Below are 25,937 nucleotides of genomic sequence, written 5' to 3' on the forward strand. Positions count from 1 at the left end.
GCAATCATCGTAGCTACTTTCATATCCGTAACCTCAACCTTGTTGATAAGGTAACCTGAATCCACCAAGCTTTCGCTCCCATACAACAAAGTTGGTCGAAAGATTGAACGGTGCACAGATAACTTAGTCTTGGTACTGACTTCCTTCTTGCAGAAGAAAGTAGATCGTAGCTGAGCGCACACTGCATTAGCTTTGCTACACCTCGCTTCCAGTTCTTTCACTATGTTGCCATCCTGTGAGATTATGCATCCTAAGTACTTGAAACCGTCCACCTGTTCTAACTTTGTTCCTCCTATTTGGTACTCAATCCCACTAACATTACTTTCGTTTTGGAGATGCTAATCTTCATACCATAGTCCTTACATTTCTGATCTAGCACTGAAATATTACTTTGCATACTTTCAATCGAATCTGCCATCACAACTAAGTCATCGGCATATGCAAGACTGCTTATTTTGTGTTCACATATCTTAATCTCACCCTGACAGTCTACTGTTTTCAACATATGATCCATAAATAATATGAACAACAGTGGAGACAGGTTACAGCCTTGTCTTACCCCTGAAACTACTCTGAACCATGAACTCAATTTACATCTGAGTCGAGAAACAGCAAAGTGCTCCCTTACAGTGAAGTCCGAATCTGACGATGATACCGCCAACAACAGAGACTGCAGTTCGCAACCGGGTGCCTCTACACCTATCACTGCCACCGCTCACTGTGGCAGTGCACGGACTGCGACAGGAGCAGAGTGATGGAGAGGTTAAGGGCCAACTTACATATGATGCCGACAAGGGCAGGGTAGCAGTCATGAGGAACTATCTGAAAATGGCAGAAATATGCTGGAGATGTTTTCATTTTCACAATTTTTCTAATTTATAATTCAACATTAAACATCGAATCACACAAAAGCATGCTGTTGCCACTATTTTGTTATAATGTTTTTTTGTATCATAGGATTGAAACATTTTATTATAAATTTCTTTTTCTCGAGCACTATTCCTGTTTTTTTAAATTTTTTCACCTACAGCAAATTATCTTCAGGTATCTCTGATACAATTGAAATTTTTGACACTTCCGTTTTATGTAATTCTCACTAAAACGCATTCTTGATTTCACTATGAGATTTTATTGTCTCTTCACAGATTTTCATAGTTACTCTGATCACTGTCTCTCCGAAGATAAGTTTTTCATAAGATAATTGTTAGTGTTCTTGATTATTTATTTTATTGCTTTGTGCACTTCACATGTAGGTTTATCATTCACTTGATTCGACGAGAAATTTTGAAAATCTAAATATTAATCAACAAACTTAGCCTTGCAGATTAAATGGTACTAATCAGTATTAGAGGATGAATTTAAATAGTTTTTGATAAACAAAAAGCATATAAATGAGCATTCACTATTTACTGACATTGATTTACTTACGTGACTCCTTAAAAATATTTCTAAGGGTGCGAGAATTCGCATTCTCACCTACTTTTCTACAGGAGAGTAATATTTTCCACAGATCTTTTCTCAAGAATTATCATCCAGAGTGGGAACTTCATCGGACTGCCAGGGTCTCTGGAGCTGGCCCGTCAGAACGCCTTCAGCCTTGGCGCAGTACTCGGTTTGGAGACAAATGATTCGCAAGAGCTGGTGGACTTCCTGCGCTCTGTCGACGCTACTGATCTGCTGGTGGACGGCTCGCTTGTTATGTCAGACGTGGTGCGTTATTTGCTGGATTTTTCTTTTTTTACGAAGGAAAGCGATATAATTGTATCACAATTTGCTTGCAAAAGTCAGTATAAGATTTAAGGAAATTTGGTAATAATAATGACGATTATCACTAATGGCCAACAGTACGCGAGTTTATGTAAGTTCTCATTCGGTAACTACTCAGGTAGTTGAATCCGTTGATGGTATGTTTTGCTAAACCTCGCGTTCCTTTAGGATGACATTGCAGCACTTTATGTGGTAGCCCACCCAGTGACAACCCAAAAGTTTTCTGATAGTAGCTAGTAGCGTCCGTTTAATTATCATCCTCTAAATGGTATTGTTTTCTCACAGTCTCTATTGTCATACCATCACTCACCATTACACCACCCATGGAAAGCAAAAATCTTGGGATCTGATGATGTACAGAACCTGTAAACGTAGGCTTTCATGGCAGGTGTCAGCGAAGACCGGGTCAACTTGTGCGATATATTTGACGTTTAGGCATCTGTTGCAAGAACCACTTGAAGGAAGCAATGGACGACCACACAGCCACGACACTCACGAGAGCCTAGTGTCTGCTCAGACTAGACTAAATCGTGACGCGGCCAAGTGATTCATACCTAAGGCTCCTGGTCCCCGATAATTTATGAAGATCCCCCGATCTAGAAGGAGTTAAGTCCGCTACAACAATAATCAGTGATGTTGATTCACTCACATATCTCCTGGCCAAACATCCGGTTGACAAAAATGTGTAACTTTTATAGCTGCCACGAAGTAAATGAGAACAACTTGGTCTATATTGTATAGATTTCGTTACTATTACATCAGAAGTAACAGTAAGCGTTGATATAAAGTCTCTCTTCACAAATAGACAAATCGAGAAAATAGCACTTTATCTACAAGATCACCAATCTTGGTGTATCATTGACCTGACGGAGGACTATACTGTGTAAATTTGCCGTATTTTAAATCGTGGGTAGAATTTTATGACCAGTTTTGCAGCAATTAATGGGATCCACGGTCATCCGTAGCTGTAGATCTATTTGTGGAATCCTTCGAAAACACTGTCCTTGACTTTGCTCCACTTCACCCAGTGCTGAATTCATATTGGACGTAATTTTTAATGTGTGGCCAAATGGATAAGTGGAACATCCAACCCTTACAAAAACATCAGTAGCACACAACCAAAAATATAATTTGTAACTGAAACTGAAACGAATAGCACCCTACCGAACATGCACGATATAGTATACAGGGCAGCAGATGGTGCATTAAATCACAAAATATTCAGGAAGCGTACACATACGAACAGTTACCTGCGCACTCAGTCACGTCATGATATTGGCCAAAGGAATATCTTTGGTTAGTTGGTTGGTTTGGGGGAAGGGACCAAACAGCGAGGTCATCGGTCCCTTCGGTTTAGGGAAAAATTGGGAAGGAAGTCGGCAGTGTCCTATCAAAGAAACCATACCGGCTTTTGCCTTAATCAATGTAGGGAAATTCCGGAAACCCTAAATCAGGATGGCCGGACGCGGGTTTGAATCCTCGTCCTCCCGAATGCGACTCCTGTCTGCTAACCACTGCGACACCTCGCTCGATAGGAATATCGTACGTAAATTGTTGGTCATAAGGGTGCGTCAGATTGTGATACAATCACGAGGAAGCTAGAGCTGTTACACCTATGAACAACATTCCATACTAGAACAAATTAGTGTACGTCAGGCAGGAGGAATGCGAGCGGCAACACAGGTGAGTGAACGAATGTAATCGTGCTTATTTGTGTGACTTAGCAGTAGGATATCATATTATGAATGGACAAGAAGGTGATATTTTATAGCGACAAAAAAGTAAGAGAACGTTTGCGTACCATGAGGGACTTCATCGATCAACAATCGTGTGTGTGAACTGAGTTGCGGCTGTAGTGCACTTTAATTACAACAACCAGGCCGAGCGTTAAGTACACAATGTCCGCCCAAAATGTTCCGAACTGGTCTCATTTCTAGTGTATAAGCGACATCAAGGCAGTAACTTGAGTGGCGACATAAACTAACAACTGTAAACAACAGATGTGGTTATGTAACAAATAGCAGTGGAGCGACATCTCTAACTCGAGCGTTGGCAGACGTTGTCCAGAATGTTTCGAAGAACAGATGAGAGAGTGCAAAGTTTGTATCGCATGCCTTGTCTCCTGAACAAAACCAACGACGCATGGCCACCTGCCGCGACTTCACTGAAATGGAAAATGTGGACAATACTTTTCTTGGAAGAATTATCACGAGAGACAAGACTTGGTGTTATCAATCGAACCTACCACAAAACGAATGGGGAAATTCACATGGAGGGTCAAAGCCTTGACAACTGCGAGCTAACATCCCAAAGACGTTCGGGCTCATATGCGGTTTCTCGTCGTTGAAATGTCTTGGCTCAGACTCGTCTAGGAGTTGAACCGCACGTGTCGCATTACACGCCCTAAGTTAGACACTTGTGACACTTTGGTTAAATTGTCTGGATGATGGCAAGTTTGCGAAATACAATGTTAACGTAAAATACAACAGTAATAATAATATCGGGAACTAAATTAACGACCTATAAATGATGTGGGCCACAAAGTTGCGATTTTGTTTAGATTAATGTCTATTCATAAAACAAGCTAATAGCGAAAGTGGTCGTATTTAGAGTTACTGTTACACTCGAGCGCTTATCCATTTGACACAGTTCGATCATTCACAATCTCATCGTGAATTAAAAGTTCAACAACCCACTTCGTTAGCTTTGCGAAAAGTTAGAGTTCACACTAGGCGCGCTGCTGCTCACCGCTCAGAGACTAAGTCCCGCGATACCACACAAGGCGAAATTTTCTAAGTCGTTTCACTTCCTAGCTGCCTAAAGACCGACCGTCCGCTTTCGCGTCTCTACAGCACTGTACCATTTGATGTCTCTAGCCGAACTGTCCTCTTTGGTGTCTGCACCAGAACTGTCCCTCTCTATCCGTCTCCGGTCGCGTTTTCCCTCGCGACGAACATCCTCACTCAACTAACTAGGACAGTTCCCTTTCCTGAAGCCGTCCATCTGATTGGCTACAGCTTTTTCTACATTACTTCACATTTTTATATATTTAAATAATCAAAGCGTGACCACTTTCACGTACTAAATAAAGTAACAATAATATACATTACATAACAAACGTTAAATTCTTTTACATAAAACCAATAGAATTTTCTTCTTAGCTTTGAATGCCACGGCCAGTAGCCTTGCACCAATGTGCTTTCTGATAAATAAATAAAGAACAAAAGTAACTATTACGCACTAAACTTAACAACAATTATTCTGTTACCTAATGATTCAATAAGGTGTCATGCTGTCATCGTTCAATGTGTTTAGTGCGGAGGGAATGATGATCTGATGCTTAACTGTAAATACAGATAATTTAAATCTACTGTATCTTTTAAACAAATAAAGTTATAGATTTGATATTTACAACATTTGTCAGTTTAATGATGCTCTTCTTGTTAATTTCACTTTAACAGTGAATTCTAAACTATTATAGATACGATGAATATTCAAGTTTTATTGGGATCACCATGAAAATTTATGGAGGATGGCAGATTAAAATTACTGTGGCTTGATTCCCTGAATTACTACAGAACTAAATAGTTTCCATAAATATTTCCCTTTAAGGCCGATCTTAGGTCCGCCATATTTAACACTCATACGTCTTCTCGGCCACAAATGGCTTCTTTTGGGTTTCCCTATGCCGCAGGTTCTCGTCTGTCTCACTCGCCCACTACAGCACTTAGGCATCAATAGAAAATAGACGCCTGTGAGATTCCCCATCTCGCGGTGAATCTGCATTCGGTCCTGGATGACAGCGTCCGTTTCACAATTCTTGAAGGCTGACTCTTTCGGCCATATACTTAAATGAGAGCGAAATGCTCGTTAACTCACACAACTTAACTGACATTCAATTCAGTGTGACATGTGAGTTGAACAACATCCCAAACAAGGCCTTTTTGACAGTTTTATACCGTTGTATGAATGTTCTGGTCGTTGTAATCAAGTGAGGAGAGACTATGTAGAACACGTGAATGATTAAAAGTACCGTATTAACTATTCTTCATTTTTTATTAATTCAGTATCTAAACTTTATTGGATTGATGTGGTACGTATCGCCGAGAACGGATTTGTCGATGAAGAAATGCAGCACATTTAAAGAATGTGAACGAATGACTGATGAACATCAATGATGCTTGTGTACTATCGAAATAACCAGCAACATTCAAGGGAAGAATTGTTATCGAGGTCAGAGAGCCTAATAACGATGTGACGACCGCTACCAGAGCTACTTAACAGATGGTAGGTTGTTTAAATCAAAGAAAGACAAAAGTAATGAGCTGCAGCACAAATGAGAACAGTGAGGATTTAACATCAGGATTGCTGATCACGAAGTAGATGAAGTTCAGGAATTCCTCCCTAGACAGCAAAATAACCCATGACGGACTGAGTAATGAGGCAATTAAATAGAGAACCGACTCGTGGAGATAACATCTTGGACCTGATAACAAACAGACCCGAACTTTTCGACTCTGTAAGTGCAGAACAGGGAATCAGTGATCATAAGTCCGTTGCAGCAACCCTGAATATGGAAGTTAATAGGAATATAGAAAAAGGGAGGAAGGTTCATCTGTTTAGTAAGAGTAATAGAAGGCAGATTTCAGACTACCTAACAGATCAAGACGAAAATTTCTGTTCCGACACTGACAATGTTGAGTGTTTATGGAAAAAGTTCACGGCAATCGTAAAATGCGTTTTAGACAGGTACGTGCCGAGTAAAACTGTGAGGGACAGGAAAAACCCACCGTGGTTCAACAACAAAGTTAGGAAACTACTGCGAAAGCAAAGAGAGATTCACTCCAAGTTTAAACGCAGCCAAAACCTCTCAGACAAACAGAAGCTAAACGATGTCAAAGTTAGCGTAAGGAGGGCTATGCGTGAAGCGTTCAGTGAATTCGAAAGTAAAATTCTATGTTCCGACTTGACAGAAAATCCTAGGAAGTTCTGGTCTTCGTTAAATCAGTAAGTGGCTCGAAACAGCATATCCAGACACTCCGGGATGATGAAGGCATTGAAACAGAGGATGACACGCGTAAAGCTGAAATACTAAACACCTTTTTCAAAAGATGTTTCAGAGAGGAAAGCCGCACTGCAGTTCCTTCTCTAAATCCTCGCACAAACGAAAAAATGGCTGACATCGAAATAAGTGTCCAAGGAATAGAAAAGCAACTGGAATCACTCAACAGAGGAAAGTCCACTGGACCTGATGGGATACCAATTCGATTCTACACAGAGTACGCGAAAGAACTTGCCCCCCTTCTAACAGCCGTATACCGCAAGTCTCTAGAGGAACGGAAGGTTCCAAATGATTGGAAAAGAGCACAGGTAGTCCCAGTCTTCAAGAAGGGTCTTCGAGCAGATGCGCAGAACTATTGACCTATATCTCTGACGTCGATCTGTTGTAGAATTTTAGAACATGTTTTTTGCTCGCGTATCATGTCGTTTTTGGAAACCCAGAATCTACTCTGTAGGAATCAACATGGGTTCCGGAAACAGCGATCGTGTGAGACCCCACTCGCTTTATTTGTTCATGAGACCCAGAAAATTTTAGATACAGGCTCCCAGGTAAATGCTATTTTCCTTGACTTCCGGAAGGCGTTCGATACAGTTCCGCACTGTCGCCTGATAAACAAAGTAATAGCCTACGGAATATCAGACCAGCTGTGTGGCTGGATTGAAGAGTTTTTAGCAAACAGAACACAGCATGTTGTTATCAATGGAGAGACGTCTGCATACGTTAAGGTAACCTCTGGCGTGACACAGGGGAGTGTTATGGGACCATTGCTTTTCACAATATATATAAATGACCTAGTAGATAGTGGCGGAAGTTCCATGCGGCTTTTCGCGGATGATGCTGTAGTATACAGAGAAGTTGCAGCATTAGAAAATTGTAGCGAAATGCAGGAAGATCTGCAGCGGATAGGCACTTGGTGCACGGAGTGGCAACTGACCCTTAAAATAGATAAATGTAATGTATTGCGAATACATAGAAAGAAGGATCCTTTATTGTATGATTATATGATAGCGGAACAAACACTGGTAGCAGTTACTTCTGTAAAGTATCTGGGGGTATGCGTGCGGATCGATTTGAAGTGGAATGATCACATAAAATTAATTGTTGGTAAGGCGGGTACCAGGTTGAGATTCATTGGGAGAGTCCTTAGAAAATGTAGTCCATCAACAAAGGAGGTGGCTTACAAAACACTCGTTCGACCTATACTTGAGTATTGCTCATCAGTGTGGGATCCGTACCAGATCGGGTTGACTGAGGAGATAGAGAAGATCCAAAGAAGAGCGGCGCGTTTCGTCACAGGGTTATTTGGTAACAGTGACAGCGTTACGGAGATGTTCAGCAAACTCAAGTGGCAGACTCTGCAAGAGAGGCGCTCTGCATCGCGGTGTAGCTTGCTCGCCAGGTTTCGAGAGGGTGCGTTTCTGGATGAGGTATCGAATATATTGCTTCCCCCTACTTATACCTCCCGAGGAGATCACGAATGTAAAATTAGAAAGATTCGAGCGCGCACGGACGCTTTCAGACAGTCGTTCTTCCCGCGAACCATGCGCGACTGGAAAAGAAAAGGGAGGTAATGACAGTGGCACGTAAAGTGCCCTCCGCCACACACCGTTGGGTGGCTTGCGGAGTATAAATGTAGATGTAGATGTAGACATAAAAAGCAGACTAGCACTGGCAAAGAGGATATTCCTGGCCAAGAGAAGTTTGCTAGTATCAAACACAGGACTTAATTTGAGGAAGAAGTTTCTGAGAATGTACTTTTGGTACACAGCGTTGTATGTCATTGAGGCATGGACTGTGGAGAAACCGGAACAGGAGAGAATCGAAGCACTGAGATGCGATGCTACATAATAATGTTGAAAATTTAAGTGGACTTCTAAGGTAAAGAATGAGGAGGCTCTATGCAGAAACAGCGACGAAAGGAATATGTGGAAAACACTGACAAAAGAAAGGACAGGATGATAGGACATCTGTTAAGACATCGAGGAATTACTGCCATCGTATCAGAGGGAGCTGTGGAGGGTAAAATTTACACAGGAAGACAGGGATTGGAATACATACAGTAAATAATTGAGGACGTAGGTCGCAGGTGCTACGCTGAGAGGAAAAGGTTGGTCCAGGAGAGGAATTCATGGCGATCCGCTCAAACCAGCTAGAAGACTGATGACTACAACAAAATAAAAGTAAATAAAAAGACCGAGGCGCAGATAATAATATAGAGGTCGAGGAGTACCGCCTTTTACTGAAATATTTGCGTTTCATATTATGCAAGAAAAAGGCCTCTGGTGAACAAATATAGCGTCAGGTTCTCATTTCTATGAAGCAAGTTAAGAAGCTCCCACGTCTCTAATTTGCTGGCTTATATCACAAGAACTGACCACTAGATGCTGTCAGCAGCAAAGCTGAAAAACTGTCACCGAATAGCCTCATGGGCTACTACCAAGCAAATGACAACCACTAATGACAATAAGCCGTTTGACAATGTGACCGCTACTTCCTTGCAACGTTGACTACAATGATGGATTGTTAATCACAGCCACTTCGACTAACCACTCGATTTGAGACAGGCTTCCGAAATCATTTCGTAGGTAGTAAGTTAACTAGAAGTCGAATTAAAGTGCGTGTTCAGTGGAACTACTTAACCGGATCTGAAGCGTTACAAGTTCCGCCATTCCCAAGGATAAGTGACACATTCTGCGTGAGAACAAGAGATCCCATGGTAGTGATTCACTGACCCTCTCTTATCCAAAATTACACAGTTCTCGTAAGGAAAAAGATTCGAATTTAATCAAAGTATATTCTTCTTACACGTCTTCCTCTGGTCTATCAGCAATGTTAGTTCTAAACTGAAAACCAAGTGCGTAAACTATCAAGTTGATTATCTGACATTAGGCATTACCAGCATTCTTTTGACTAACGAGGAAGACCACGAAATGGTTTTTATTTTAGACAACGATAGCTTGAAGAGTATGAAACTAAAAGATACATCCAGACAAAACATCCCGACCATTCAAGTACACCCACTGAAATTTTTGAGCGTCATGATTAGCAAATAAAAAGAAACGTCACATTCTTCAAAAGACGTATGAGTTCCTAAGATGTGCCCTACTTAATTGCACCGAGCGAGGTGGCGCAGTGGTTAGCACACTGGACTCGTATTCGGGAGGACGGTTGAATCCCGTGTCCGGCCATCCTGATTTAGGTTTTCTGTGATTTCCCTAAATCACTCCAGGCAAATGTCGGGATGGTTCCTTTCAAAGGGCACGGCCGACTTCCTTTCCCATCCGTCCCTAATCCGATGAGACCGATGACCTCGCTGCCTGGTCTCCTCCCCCAAAACCAACCAACCAACTTAATTGCAAATTCCAAATCACTACACTTCATTGGTGAGAAAGTACTTCTTCCCGCAGCTGTCAAAATCGATGGAGAAAGGTTTGGTGAGAGTCTGAAGTCCACACCACTCTCAGATGACATGTGGTTGTATTGATGCAAGAGTCGCCAACATGACGAATTAATTGCTACCACGTCTTCATGATGGCCCGAAATTCGCCCTGCAACTTGATGACAGTATCGACATCGTAAATCTTTCGCATCTTGCTTCTGTACGCTAGAGTTATGAAAATGAAATATGTGAGGACTTTATAAAGTTTTGGAAGGGAGGACTACAGGCGAATTCCTTAATTGTTGACAGTATGTCATGCAAAAATTGTGTTGTTACGAACACGGACGCGAGGTTCAATATAATGTGTGCTGTTTCTCCTTCTGTAAAATTCACACAATTGCTTATAAAATAGTACAATCGAAATTCAGTGAAGCGCTGAACGATGTAGTCAGCGTTGAAAATTTTTGCGGATGCACGGGCTTTAAACATTAGGCTATTGTCCGTTCTTGGGGAGCAGCTGGCCTATACCATGATTCGCTTCTATCGCACACGGAGATAAACTGTGTGATCCAAAGTATCCGGACACCCCCCAAAACATACGTTCTTCATATTAGGTACATTGTGCTGCCACTTACTGCCAGGTACTCCATATCAGCGACTTCAGTAGTCATTAGACATCGTGAGAGTGCAGATTGGGGCTCTCCGCGGTACTCACGGACTTCGAACGTGGTCAGGTGATTGGGTGTCGCTTGTGTCATACGTCTGTACGCGAGATTTGCACACTCCTAAACATCCCTAGGTCCACTGTTTCCGATGTGATAGTGAATTGGAAAAATGAAGGGACGCGTACAGGCCGCCCTCGTCTGTTGACTGACAGAGACCGCCGACAGTTGAAGAGGGTCGTAACGTGTAATAGGCAAACATCTATCCAGACCATCACACAGGAATTCCAATCTGCATCAGGATCCACTGCAAGCACTATGAAATTTAGGCGGGGGGTGAGAAAACTTGGATTTCGTGGTCGAGCGGCTGCTCATAAGCCACACAATACGCCGGTAAATGCCAAACGACGCCTCGCTTGGTCTAAGGAGAGTAAACATTGGACGACTGAACAGTGGAAAAACGTTCTGTGGAATGACGAAGCGCGGTACAAAATGTGGCGATCCGATGGCAGGGTGTGGGTATGACGAATGCCAGGTGAACGTCATCTGCCACCGTGTGTAGCGCCAACAGTAAAATTCGGAGCTGGTGGTGTTATGGTGTAGTCGTGTTTTTCATGGAGGGGGCTTGCACCCCTTGTTTGCGTGGTACTATCACAGTATCAGGCCTACACTGATGTTTTAAGCACCTTCATGCTTCCCACTGTTGAAGAGCAATTCGGGGATGGCGATTGAATCGTTCAACACGATCGAACACCTGTTCATAATGCACGGCCTGTGGCAGAGTGATTACACAACACTAACATTCCTGTAATGGACAGGCCTGCACAGAATGCTGAACTGAATACTATAGAACACCTTTGGGATGTTTTGGTACGCCGACTTCGTGCCAGGCCTCACCGACAACATCGATACCTCTCCTCAGTGCAGTAGGCCTACTCCTTGAAGAATGGGCTACCATTCCCCAAGAAACCTTCCAGCACCTGATTGAACATATGCCTGCGAGAGTGGAAGCTGCCATCAAGGCTAAAAAAGGGTGAGCCAACACCATATTGAATTCCAGCATTTCCGATGGAGGGCGCCACGAACTTGTAAGACATTTTCAGACAGGTGTCAGGATACTTTTGATCACGTAGTATGCGTTAGTCGTCCCGTAATAATGTTTTTCGTCGCGTTGTAGATCTGAAACGAACTTCGTCTTTTCCTGTTGAGTCGCATATTCACGGGTCTGTTTTCTCGATGAAGAAGGATTTTAATATTGTACCACTTGGCCGACATTTTCAAGAAACTAAATGATCTTATCATCACTTCAAGGCCGAAATAGTAATATTCTTCAAAGAAAAAAGTGGCTGCCCTTATGCGAAAAACACAGATGGAGAAGGGTAACTGCGAGATATTATTTTGCCTGAACAACTTCGTGAAGGAAAATGAGTTGGATGGGGGCAAGTTTAATAGAACTGGCATAGTATATCACGAAAACCGTCAACAATTCTATAATAAATTTCCAGAACCTTCGTCTGATTACGATTGGATACGCAACCCGTTCGATACTATCATAACAGAACACTAATCAGACTCCTGCCAACAGCAGGACATTAGGAGCCAATAGAACGCTCGAGTGATAGAACATTTCGAAATGAATTTAAATCGAAATCTCTTGAAAATTACTGTGGTTAACTCTGAATGATAATTCCAGTTCAGCAAGAAGGGCAGCAGATGTGTTGTTACTCTTCTCGTCCACGTACTTGAGTGAGTCAACATTTTCCGGTGTAAATAGATACATAGTCAACCAGTTTGGATTTCAAAACTGCCATTCTACTAAGCCAGGTATTTATGCATTTACTAAGTACTTAGTAAACACTTGTAATGATAAGATTTCACCAATCAAAAGCATTTTATTGTGTCAATAATAATACTCCTTTAGGGACGTTAAGAGCAGATGGAACCAAAAATGTAAACATTCATTTAAAAAAAACATTACAGCTATCTTTGTTAATGTACAGATCTAAAATTTTGTATGTGTGAAGAAAAAGAGCTTTATTTTAAAGGAAAAATATAATAAAAGACGCAGAAATGTGAATTTTTATTTTTTATTGTCTTTTATGAAAAGGCATAACTCAAATTCTAATCATGCAATGAATCTGAAAATCTTATTGTAGTGTTCTAAGAAGGTTGTAAGATCATTGAATAACAATCATCAGTTTTTAGTACTAATTGCATTATTAACAGAGATTTGAATTTTGTACATTCAAAGTTTTTTCTGCATACAAGCCTATAAAAATCCGGAGGAAATCGCAGGATCTGGTATTTTTTCGTTCCAATGAGACAGCACCATATTTAGAATAGCTCCTGAAAATTTCATAGCCTTAGCGAAAAATCCTTTCGTGAATAGGTTTCTAACAAAGCAAATAGTGTAAAACTGGGAAAATTTGGTTCAAAGATTTTCATTTCAAACATCCATGTGTAATAAGCTTACATCAATTGTAAAATTCTCGATGTTGGTACTCCTCATCTTCCAGGTTTCTCTTATCTACCCTTCGAATCTGCCTCACCTGTATTTGTAGGTAGGAGAGTGATCTGTCAGCTTTCTTGACCCTGCTTTTGTTGTAAACACACCTGTATCTGAACCAACCATGTTCAGCACTTATATTACTTCCGTCATTAAAACTTAAAACAGTATCATGAACATCTATTTTTAGTACTTCAAGTCCACCGAACGTCTTTTCACCTATTTTTAATTTTTTTTTTTTTTTTTTTTTTTTTTTTTTTTTTTTTTTTTTTTTTTTTTTTTTTGTCATCAGTCTACTGAGTGGTTTGATGCGGCCCGCCACGAATTCCTTTCCTGTGCTAACCTCTTCATCTCACAGTAGCACTTGCAACCTACGTCCTCAATTATTTGCTTGACGTATTCCAATCTCTGTCTTCCTCTACAGTTTTTGCCCTCTACAGCTCCCTCTAGTACCATGGAAGTCATTCCCTCATGTCTTAGGAGATGTCCTATCATCCTGTCCCTTCTCCTTATCAGTGTTTTCCACATATTCCTTTCCTCTCCGATTCTGCGTAGAACCTCCTCATTCCTTACCTTATCAGTCCACCTAATTTTCAACATTCGTCTATAGCACCACATCTCAATTGCTTCGATTCTCTTCTGTTCCGGTTTTCCCACAGTCCATGTTTCACTACCATACAATGCTGTACTCCAGACGTACATCCTCAGAAATTTCTTCCTCAAATTAAGGCCGGTATTTGATATTAGTAGACTTCTCTTGGCCAGAAACGCCATTTTTGCCACAGCGAGTCTGCTTTTGATGTCCTCCTTGCTCCGTCCGTCATTGGTTATTTTACTGCATAGGTAGCAGAATTCCTTAACTTCATTGACTTCGTGGCAATCAATCCTGATGTTACGTTTCTCGCTGTTCTCATTTCTACTACTTCTCATTACCTTCGTCTTTCTCCGATTTACTCTCAAACCATACTGTGTACTCATTAGACTGTTCATTCCGTTCAGCAGATCATTTAATTCTTCTTCACTTTCACTCAGGATAGCAATGTCATCAGCGAATCGTATCATTGATATCCTTTCACCTTGTATTTTAATTCCACTCCTGAACCTTTCTTTTATTTCCATCATTGCTTCCTCGATGTACAGATTGAAGAGTAGGGGCGAAAGGCTACAGCCTTGTCTTACACCCTTCTTAACACGAGCACTTCGTTCTTGATCGCCCACTCTTATTATTCCCTCTTAGTTGTTGTACCTATTGTATATGACCCGTCTCTCCCTATAGCTTACCCCTACTTTTTTCAGAATCTCGAACAGCTTGCACCATTTTATATTGTCGAACGCTTTTTACAGGTCGACAAATCCTATGAAAGTGTCTTGATTTTTCTTTAGCCTTGCTTCCATTATTAGCCGTAACGTCAGAATTGCCTCTCTCGTCCCTTTACTTTTCCTAAAGCCAAACTGACCGTCACCTAGCGCATTCTCAATTTTCTTTTCCATTCTTCTGTACATTATTCTTGTAAGCAGCTTCGATGCATGAGCTGTTAAGCTGATTGTGCGATAATTCTCGCACTTGTCAGCTCTTGCCGTCTTCGGAATTGTGTGGATGATGCTTTTCCGAAAGTCAGATGGTATATCGCCAGACTCATATATTCTACACACCAACGTGAATAGTCGTTTTGTTGCCACTTCCCCCAATGATTTTAGAAATTCTGATGGAATGCTATCTATCCCTTCTGCCTTATTTGACCGTAAGTCGTCCAAAGCTCTTTTAAATTCCGATTCTAATACTGGATCCCCTATCTCTTCTAAATCGACTCCTGTTTCTTCTTCTATCACATCAGACAAATCTTCACCCTCATCAATGTATTCTTTCCACCTATCTGCTCTCTCCTCTGCATTTAGCAGTGGAATTCCCGTTGCACTCTTAATGTTACCACCGTTGCTTTTAATGTCATCAAAGGTTGTTTTGACTTTCCTGTATGCTGAGTCTGTCCTTCCGACAATCATATCTTCTTCGATGTCTTCACATTTTTCCTGCAGCCATTTCGTCTTAGCTTCCCTGCACTTCCTATTTATTTCATTCCTCAGCGACTTGTATTTCTGTATTCCTGATTTTCCCGGAACATGTTTGTACTTCCTCCTTTCATCAATCAACTGAAGTATTTCTTCTGTTACCCATGGTTTCTTCGCAGCTACCTTCTTTGTACCTATGTTTTCCTTCCCAACTTCTGTGATGGCCCTTTTTAGAGATGTCCATTCCTCTTCAACTGTACTGCCTACTGCGCTATTCCTTATTGCTGTATCTATAGCGTTAGAGAACTTCAAACGTATCTCGTCATTCCTTAGTACTTCCGTATCCCACTTCTTTGCGTATTGATGCTTCCTGACTAATGTCTTGAACTTCAGCCTACTCTTCATCACTACTATATTGTGATCTGAGTCTATATCTGCTCCTGGGTACGCCTTACAATCCAGTATCTGATTTCGGAATCTCTGTCTGACAATGATGTAATCTAATTGAAATCTTCCCATACCTCCCGGCCTTTTCGAAGTATACCTCCTCCTCTTGTGATTCTTGAACTGGGTATTCGCTATTACTAGCTGAAACTTGTTACAGAACTCAATTAGTCTTTCTCCTCCATCATTCCTTGTCCCAAGCCCATATTCTCCTGTAACCTTTTCTTCTACTCCTTCCCCTACAACTGCATTCCAGTCGCCCATGACTATTAGATTTTCGTCCCCCTTTACATACTGCATTACCCTTTCAATATCCTCATACACTTTCTCTATCTGTTAATCTTCAGCTTGCGACGTCGGCATGTATACCTGAACTATCGTTGTCGGTGTTGGTCTGCTGTCGATTCTGATTAGAACAACCCGATCACTGAACTGTTCACAGTAACACGCCCTCTGCCCTAACTTCCTATTCATAACGAATCCTACACCTGTTATACCATTTTCTGCTGCTGTTGATATTACTCGATACTCATCTGACCAGAAATCCTTGTCTTCCTTCCACTTCACTTCACTGACCCCAACTATATCTAGATTGAGCCTTTGCATTTCCCTTTTCAGATTTTCTAGTTTCCCTACCACGTTCAAGCTTCTGACATTCCACGCCCCGACTCGTAGAACGTTATCCTTTCGTTGATTATTCATTCTTTTTCTCATGGTAACCCCCCCCCCCCGGAGATCCGAATGGGGGACTATTCCGGAATCTTTTGCCAATGGAGAGATCATCATGACACTTCTTCAATTACAGGCCACATGTCCTGTGGATACACGTTACGTGTCTTTAATGCAGTGGTTTCCATTGCCTTCTGCAGCCTCATGTCGTTGATCATTGCTGATTCTTCCGCCTTTAGGGGTAATTTCCCACCCCTAGGACAAGAGAGTGCCCTGAACCTCTATCCGCTCCTCCGCCCTCTTTGACAAGGCCGTTGGCTGAATCAGGCTGACTTCTTATGTCGGAAGTCTTTGGCCGCCAATGCTGATTATTTATCAAAATTTAGGCAGTGGCGGGGATCGAACCCTTGACTGAAGACGTTTTGATTATGAATCAAAGACGCTACCCCTAGACCACGGGTCTAATCCCGGGTTGCATTAATTAAGACTAAATACTGTATTAGTAACGACTGCAACTGGACGCAGATCTGCGAGTTACTGTTTCAGAGATAGGTCAAAAAATGGATCTGCTTTCTTCACAAATTGAAGCACACGCATCACACTAAACGTGCAGGCGTTAGGAAGTTTCACAATTTAGAACCGTGTTTATTTCTACTCACTTATTTACTTTTTGCATGATCGGTCTAAATGTAACAGTTTTAAAACTGGCATTTAAATATTGACTATTTTTCTGTCGTCATTTTCATGACGAAATCTTTCAAATATTAACATTCTACATGAATTAAAGCAATGTAGATGGAAACAGTTAAACTGTAACTGACTAATTAGTGAAATAATTTGTAAAAAAATATTTAGTGAACACACATACCCGTAGTTTCAGTAATTGCATACACAGCCGTGGTTATTTATAAACTCGTTGTAATGTTAAAATTCACCTCGTTTGAATAATACAAATGTATGACATTTTTTTTTAATCTGAGATGTACTTCAAGGACACTCTCTAATCCTGTCGTTATTATTGCTGCCGTAACTTAACTGAAGTAAATAGGTGCAATGGGCAGTTTTTGTGCCAAGTACACACATCAAAAAAAGTTTTGCATCACCTCGGCTCCAATAGTACCGGAACTTGTAAAGAAAATTGGAATAGAGATCAACAGAAACATCATTTCCGCCCTTTTTATTGCTCATGAAAACCACGCATTGCATGTTGTACTACCATACAGCGAGACCATCAGAGGTGGTGGTCCAGATTGCCGTACACACCAGTATCTCTAATACCCAGTAGCACGTCCCCTTGCATTGATGCATGCCCGTATTCGTCGTGGCATACTATCCACAAGTTCACATAACGGCGATTCGGCGTAGATCCCTCAGAGTGGTTGGTGGGTCACGTCGTCCATAAACAGCCCTTTTCAATCTATCCCAGGCATGTTCGATAGGGGTCATGTCTGGAAAACATGCTGGTCACTCTAGTTGAACGATGTTATCCTGAAGGAAGTCACTCACAAGATGTGCACGATGCTGGCGCTAATTGTCGTCCATGAAGACGAATGCCTCGCCAATATGCTGCCGATATGGTTGCTCTATCGGTCGGAGGATGGCACCACCAGCGGCGTACGCCGACCCCACATAATGCCACTCGAAAACAGCAGGGAACCACCAAATCATCACATTGCTGCACTCGCGGGACAGTGTGTCTAAGGCGTTCAGCCTGACCAGGTTGCCTCCAAACACGTCTCCGACGATTGTCTGGCTGAAGGCATATGCGACACTCATCAGTGAAGAGAACGTGATGCCAATCCTGAGCGGTCCATTCGGCATGTTGCTGGGAGCATCTGTACCGCGTTGCGTGGTGTCGTGGTTGCAAAGTAGGACATGTCCATGGACGTCGGGAGTGAAGTTGCGCACCATGCAGCCTATTGCGCACAGTTTGAGTCATAACACGGTGTCCTGTGGCTGCACGAAAATCGTTATTCAACATGATGGCTTTGCTGTCAGGGTTCCTCCGAGCCATAAACTGTAGGTAGCGGTCATCCACTGCAGTAGCAGCCCTTTGGCGGCCTGAGCAAAGCATGTCATTGACAGTTCCTGTCTCTCTGTATCTCCTCCATGTCCGAATAACATCGCTTTGGTTTACTCCGAGGTGCCTGGACACTTGTTGAGAGCCCTTCCTGGCACAAATTAACAATGCGGACGCGATCGAACCGCGGTACTGACCGTCTCGGCATGGTTTAACTGCAGACAACACGAGCCATATGCCTCCTTCCTGCTGGAGTGACTGGAAGTCTTACATCTTTGGGCGGGTTTAGTGACATCTATGACCAGTCTAAGGGACTGTGTCTGTGATACAATATCCACAGTCACCGTCTGTCTTCAGGAGTTCTGGGAACTGGGGTGATGCAAAACTTTTTTTATGTATGTACGAGGGGGGTGGGGGGGGGGGAAGTCGGCAAAATAATTTGTTTCAGGAGGGGTCGCGAACCGTCGCGCCCCCTCTTGAAACAAATTATTTTGCCGACTTTTTTTGGTAAATAGCACCTAAGTTAACCCTTCGCAGATTTTCACAAACCCAGAAATATGTTATGTAGGCACATGTAATACAGTGTGCCCATAATAACTGATTGAGATTTCAAAGAATAATTTATACATGTGCCTCCAACGGTGGCCTCTTGCATGTGAACGAAAAAGTCTGTTTTATGGCAAACCATGACGCAAAGATGTAAAACTAAGTGGAAACCTGAAAGCAAGTGATAATATAATTCGTTGACGTCAAAGTTTTCCATATGCGAATTTGAATGAATTCTAACAGGGCACTATGATTGGTATCTGAGAAAAGGGTTTTTCCCGCCGTGATATTTCAGCTCGTACAGGCCGTGCATGTACTATAGTGATACGCGTGGAGAACAAGAGCTTAGAAGAGGATCGCATGTAGCGATGCTAGGTTACTGGACAATGCGATATTAAAACAAATCGGTTTTAAGAGTACTTTGTGTGAAAGGGCGTAATGGTCTGTACAGCATAGTCCACAGCGTTGGTTCCGAACTAGAGAACTGATACGGGTGTCCACCAGTTTCCTCCGTGAAAACTTTCTGTGGTGAGTTGTGTGTATGAATTCCAAAGGGAATAACTGCTGAGGTCATCAGTCCCTAGATTTACACACTACTTAAATAAACTTATGTTAGGAACAACACACACACCTATGGTCGAGGGAAGACTCGAACGTCCGTGGGAGGGCCCGCACAATCCGTGGCATGGCGCCTTAAACCGCGCGGCCACACACTGCGGCTTTCTGTGGTGAATTGTACGTGTTCTGATGTGCGACGGATTAATCTGTTATTCTGTTACTCTGCGCAACGGATTAATCTGAGATGTACCCTTTACCCTGTGCCTCCTGCAAGATGCAATTTCCACCCCCACACTGCTACAGAAGTCAGACAGACGCTCCTAACGTTCTAAAGAAATGCCTGAGAAACTTTCAGCAATAAACATCTTCTGGAGTCGTCCGCTGTAAGGAAATGACACAAAAATTCACAAAATTTCTTACGTAACTAGTGGGATACTTGGGTACTGGAGTAGTGCTAGTTAGTGTAAGAAAAACATGAAACTAACGAAAGTTATTATTTATTTTGCAAAAATTCTGAGAAATCACAATGACACTTTTAGTTATGATTTGTTCAAGTTATATCCTGGTTCTTTTCGGAATGTGACGTTACCTTTCAAGGATAGGATTCGCTAATGAAATTTCTATACAAAGTTTAAGATGCTTGTTGCCTTGGAAGAATGCCTGAGAGGCGCGCCTACTCAACTTGAATAATTATCCTTTAGAATGTTGCTAGGTACGGTCGAGGCTGTCGCGTGTGAAATGCAGTGAAGTGTACTGTTGTGGAGGAAATATGGGGCTCGCAATAGCTGTAGTGCACAATACCGTAAGCTGCGATGACTGCTGTCTGCGCCGCTCGCTGCTGACAAATAAGATAACTCTCGTTCTATCTGGATTGACCTTCGCCAATCAAACTCTCCCTATGCCTTGATGAAGTCAAGGATTCCTATTCGCTCCTAGACTTATATTGGTGTGGTACACCGATCAGATAACCAGTCCACCACGATGCCACTCAAAATTCGCACGCAGGCGTTTAACTATAACTCTGTCCGTTCACATCGCATAATAAGTGTGTCGGCCAACACAGTGAACAACGCTTAATAGCAAGGACTCAATATAGAGTAGCACTTCAATTCGCTCTCGACAGAGGTGCTCTCCCAGTGAAGTACTGAGGAGAGACTTGTTCCTCGCTCTTTCGAGTACACGTACGAGCGCACACGCAATCGTTACGTGTTCTCGCTCCAAGAGCGACAACAGAACGGCGCCTCTCTGCGCCAGACGTGAAGGGGTATGTCTTTCGATCTCTTCCATTATTCCTTCATCTCAAGGCGTCAGAAATATCGTTTGCCAATCAGCATGGCTCTTCTAAAGCGGTTTAAGGCGACCAATCCGGAAGCTTGTAGCTTTGACGTTTGGCGTTTGCTGTCTCCCTATGAAAATCTCTGAAAGTGCGTGCTATGTGTACAGAATGTGTAGGCTGGGCACTCCCACACAATGTAGCGGAATTTGCTTTTAAGCCGAACACGGGGTTGTTCCCCCCTTTCCACTCGGGCCCACGTTGTCTGCTACGGGCGGTCACTGGCTGACATGGGCTGGGTCGTCCTCTGAAGAGCCTGGCGTCCCGTTGTGCGGCCTCTCTCCCGAACTAAAAGCCTCTGTGACTGTCGTGTCTGGAATGTATGTGTGCACGCCAGCCTCAAGTATCTCAACCAAAGTGCGCTCACTTGTCAATTGCATATCGTTTACATGAATTCATACAACATTGACTTTATCTTATCGAGTTTGGGTTCGAATGAAGTGTCATGATGTGCGGAACATGATTGTGAGGGCGGAACATGTAAGCAATGAAGGTCAGGAGGCCACGACGTCTTACAGTGTCATCACGTCAGGCGATTGGTCTGGCATGGAAGATATGGCACACTTTTCGGGTGACGATGGGCAGGAATGAGTTCATCATTGTTCTCCAGTTGCCATTGTTGATTGTGACCTTCCCAGGAACGTGTCCAGGTCCTCATTGATTCAAAAAATGCTTCAAATGGCTCTGAGCACTATGGGACTTAACATCTATGGTCATCAGTCCCCTAGAACTTAGAACTACTTAAACCTAACTAACCTAAGGACATCACACAACACCCAGTCATCACGAGGCAGAGAAAATCGCTGATCCCGCCGGGAATCGAACCCGGGCGCGGGAAGCGAGAACGCTACCGCACGACCACGAGCTGCGGACTCCTCATTTGGAGCGTCTGACCTCAGTCATCCGAGTGCCTCAAACCATACTTAATTCTTAAATTAAAAAATCATTATTATTTCCGTCTTAAATAGGAACATCGTATTTTATTGTAGAATCAGAATCTACAGGAAAAAATACGTAACTTTCATGTGGAACACTTTTGGCGTTGCGTCATAGATGGGGCTGCAATCGACTAACAACATAGGTGAGTTCCAAAACAGTATTATTTCGAAGAAATTCATTGGATGAAAAACATAATCAAAGACATGCGTGGCAAACGGCTCAATGTTTTGCAATTTCCTCCGTATAGTTGTTTTGAAATATTTGTTTATTCATTAGTTGAATGATCTCATGGCATGCACGTCGTCCCTCATTTGATAAATACGTTCCTTCATGACCCTACTGCGTTGTCAATTGGAAAGCACACTATTGCGATAGAAGAGAAAACAGAAACGGTTTTTGTTTATGGAGAAAGTGGTAGGAAGATCGATAAAGCTGTAATCCTGCATACTTAACATTTTCCAAACAGGGTGCGATCCACAGCTTCTTTTCGTCGACATATTTGATAGTTCTCCACCGACGGAAGTGTATAAACACGAAAATGGAACCATCGAAAAACAGTTGCTAGACAGAATAATGTAATTGCGTTATCAGCATCCTCCACATTAGCACTCGGCAGTTTAGTTCGTGAATCGAGAAGTAGACTGCTGTTTGCCGAATTTTGAAACGTAGAAAATTTCATCCGCTTCATATTTCCCTCCGTCAGGAATTTCCAGAACCGAGCAACATTTTGCCAGTAGTCGTTTAAACAAATAGAGAGACACCCCATCTGCTTTGCTCGAGTACTGTTCTCTGTCGAGTCGACCATCAGGGACCACGGTATAATTAATTGACACAACATGCACTATTGGAATGTGGGAAACCCAGAATGGTTAAGGTGTAACATTACTGTAATGGCCTAAAAGAAGCGTTTCCTTGACAATGTTTTGGGCGTTTGAGTTATGCTGCGTGTCGATTTGAAAAATCATATTCCGAGAAATACGCGTTTGAAGTTTTGAAATGTTACAGACATGAATAAACCAGAAAATTCCACTTTTAGAAAGCTCTTACCATTAATCTGCTACCCAGGACTTGCCTTTCTTACTTTTGTTACTGTAATCGGAATCACATCCACTAGCTTATCATTCGAAATATCGATCGTTGCCATTCCACGAACGCACAAAAATTTACAATTATGTTTAGTTCTACTCCAAGCAGGCGCATTCTAGGAGGATCGACGGATGATTTCATATGCCTTCCGTATAAGCTTACTGCTTGGAATAGCTGCTTTTGGGCAGTTTGCACAAGCAATAATTACTGTGAAAGCCCTACGCCTCAAGGACTTAGTTCTTGCAACGTGATGTCTGCACTGCACATTTTACATTTCACGTGTTGAGAAATAACAGAGAAAACAGCAATAAAATTTATAACCCCCTGGCTCACTCCGTAATTGAAATCAAAATCCTGTCCACTGTCTCTGAGTTTCGTAGCAAGGCGCTGACTCTTTAAGAATGCGCTCAGCCTCATAGCTATTCTTTGGACGCTTTAACGATAAACTGCTTCGACGCCGCGTTCGATACGATGCTTCGTAGCTTTTCTAACTGAGCACACGTTGTAACCACTCATTCTTACGTGAAAGACAAAACAGTATTCTATACGATCAGAAATAAACTATCAAAAGTCAATACTCCTCACAAAAATCAAGATTCGAAGCGAAAGAATTGTCTTTTTCGTACACTTACTGATTCTTGCTGACACCAAGTTAACGTATTATTGTTTTAAATACTTCTGATTATACCCAGACACTACAGAGGGTACCGATTTGCCGCAGGTAGGACGTTTCATGTCATCCGAGGCGCTAGACGAGGAGTTCGGCATTCCATAGAACAATTTTGCCTCATATTTTAGAAGGATCAAAGCATCCATGGAATGTAAATGTTTGGTGTTGAATATTTGGTGATAAACTTATTGATCCATCCTTATCGATGGCACCTGAAATAGTGATAAATATGTAATTTTCTTGGGGGATGATCTTCCAGTATTGCTTGCAGACCTTCTCTTGGACTTGCGTGGTTTCACCATAATGGCTGACCAGCACATTATTCTGTAGCAACATGGGAAGTATTAGATCGCGTATCCAGTCGTCGGTGGATCGGAGGAGACGGCAAGTTGCCTAGATCTTACTTCGCCTGACTCTTGTTTGTAGGTTTATTTGAAGACTCAAGTTTATAATGAAGTGCCAACAACGTACGATAACATGATTCAGCGTATCACCAATGCATGTCAGAAGATTACATCAGAAACACTTGTCAGTTGTGTCGAATTAATCCATGAGCATCGAAGTGGACGGCGACATTTTTGAGCGCTTACCGCGAAATAATTCTTACAAATAAGCACCCAATAGTTGAGAGGTGAGAGGACAAACCTCAAAGAATCTTTTTTTTACAAATGCATTTTTCTCGATACAATGCCGATTTTGAACTCAGTTCTGTTTTTTGTCGATTTCAGAACCACACGTCATGCGACGAAAAAATAATTACCTACAAAGTTAAGATTCTCCCTGTGGAATCCGATTCTGTCATAAAACTAAACCAAAACAAAGAATAGGATATTTCTCTTTCAGATTTGGAAGTTGCCACCCGCCCAACCCGCTGGGGGTGAAGCAAGGGGGGGGGGGGGGGGGGTTAACACTGGTCCCGCCGGACGGCATTTATAAGAATACTGAACATCATTTATTTTTCCGTTTTTTAATCCTGTGTATAGTTTGAGATATTTCGTTGCCTCAAGGTCAAAAAAATCATCCTTTGGAGCCAACGGAGATAAACTGCTTCTGGAATATCTTCAACACTAGTATTCAGCCAGGAAGGAGAAGAGTAGCGCATAAGACAACCTAATGTCCGTACAAGACCCAAACCAGTTTAATGCCTTAGCCCTAATTACACAGTGTCTTTATTTATTTAATACCACATGGTGAACCAGATGGTTAAAGTTTTGTTAGTCGCAGAAGTGTTTAATAACCACCTCCGAAACCCCCTGCAAGATGAGCTAGTCAAATGAAGGGCTGTTCGTAAAACCGAACTGCAAATCTGTCGGGAAATTGTGGGCAGAGAAGTAAACAGCTACGTATACCATTGTGAACTGCCCTTTCGGTATTTATTTTTAGAACATGGGTAAAAAGATGTAAGTCTTTAGTTTTCATTCTGTTTTGTATACGTCTCCACTGATCGGTAATACATGTAGCTGTTAAAATCTTACGCAAGTGAATAATAATCGCGCTTATACAGGGTGTTACTAAAAGGTACGGCCAAACTTTCAGGAAACATTCCTCACACACAAAGAAAGAAAATATGTTATGTGGACATGTGTCCGGAAACTCTTACTTTCCATGTTAGAGCTCATTTTATTACTTCTCTTCAAATCACATTAATCATGGAATGGAAACACACAGCAACAGAACCTACCAGCGTGACTTCAAACACTTTGTTACAGGAAATGTTCAAAATGTCCTCCGTTAGCGAGGATACATGCATCCACCCTCCGTCGCATGGAATCCCTGATGCGCTGATGCAGCCCTGGAGAATGGCGTATTGTATCACAGCCATCCACAATACGAGCACGAAGAGTCTCTACATTTGGTACCGGGATTGCGTAGACAAGAGCTTTCAAATGCCCCCATAAATGAAATTCAAGAGGGTTGAGGTCAGGAGAGCGTGGAGGCCATGGAATTGGTCCGCCTCTACCAATCCATAGGTCACCGAATCTGTCGTTGAGAAGCGTACGAACACTTCGACTGAAATGTGCAGGAGCTCCATCGTGCATGAACCACATGTTGTGTCGTACTTGTAAAGGTACATGTTCTAGCAGCACAGGTAGAGTATCCCGTATGAAATCATGATAACGTACTCCATTGAGAGTAGGTGGAAGAACATGGGGCCCAATCAAGACATCACCAACAATGCCTGCCCAAACGTTCACAGAAAATCTGTGTTGATGACGTGATTGCACAATTGCGTGCGGTTTCTCGTCAGCCCACACATGTTGATTGTGAAAATTTACAATTTGATCACGT

At 42.3% G+C, this 25,937-nt stretch overlaps 1 protein-coding gene across 1 annotated transcript in view; it reads left to right on the forward strand.

The window, feature by feature from the left end:
- Positions 1-25,937, forward strand: part of LOC126175252 (acylcarnitine hydrolase-like) — a 67,499-nt gene that overhangs the window by 16,305 nt on the left and 25,257 nt on the right. The window contains exon 5 of the mRNA XM_049921893.1: positions 1,511-1,710. Within this exon, the coding sequence (XP_049777850.1) occupies positions 1,511-1,710 (200 nt within the window). The remainder of the gene's footprint in view (positions 1-1,510; positions 1,711-25,937) is intronic.

Source organism: Schistocerca cancellata, chromosome 3, assembly GCF_023864275.1.
Source record: "Schistocerca cancellata isolate TAMUIC-IGC-003103 chromosome 3, iqSchCanc2.1, whole genome shotgun sequence".
Lineage (NCBI taxonomy): Eukaryota > Metazoa > Arthropoda > Insecta > Orthoptera > Acrididae > Schistocerca > Schistocerca cancellata.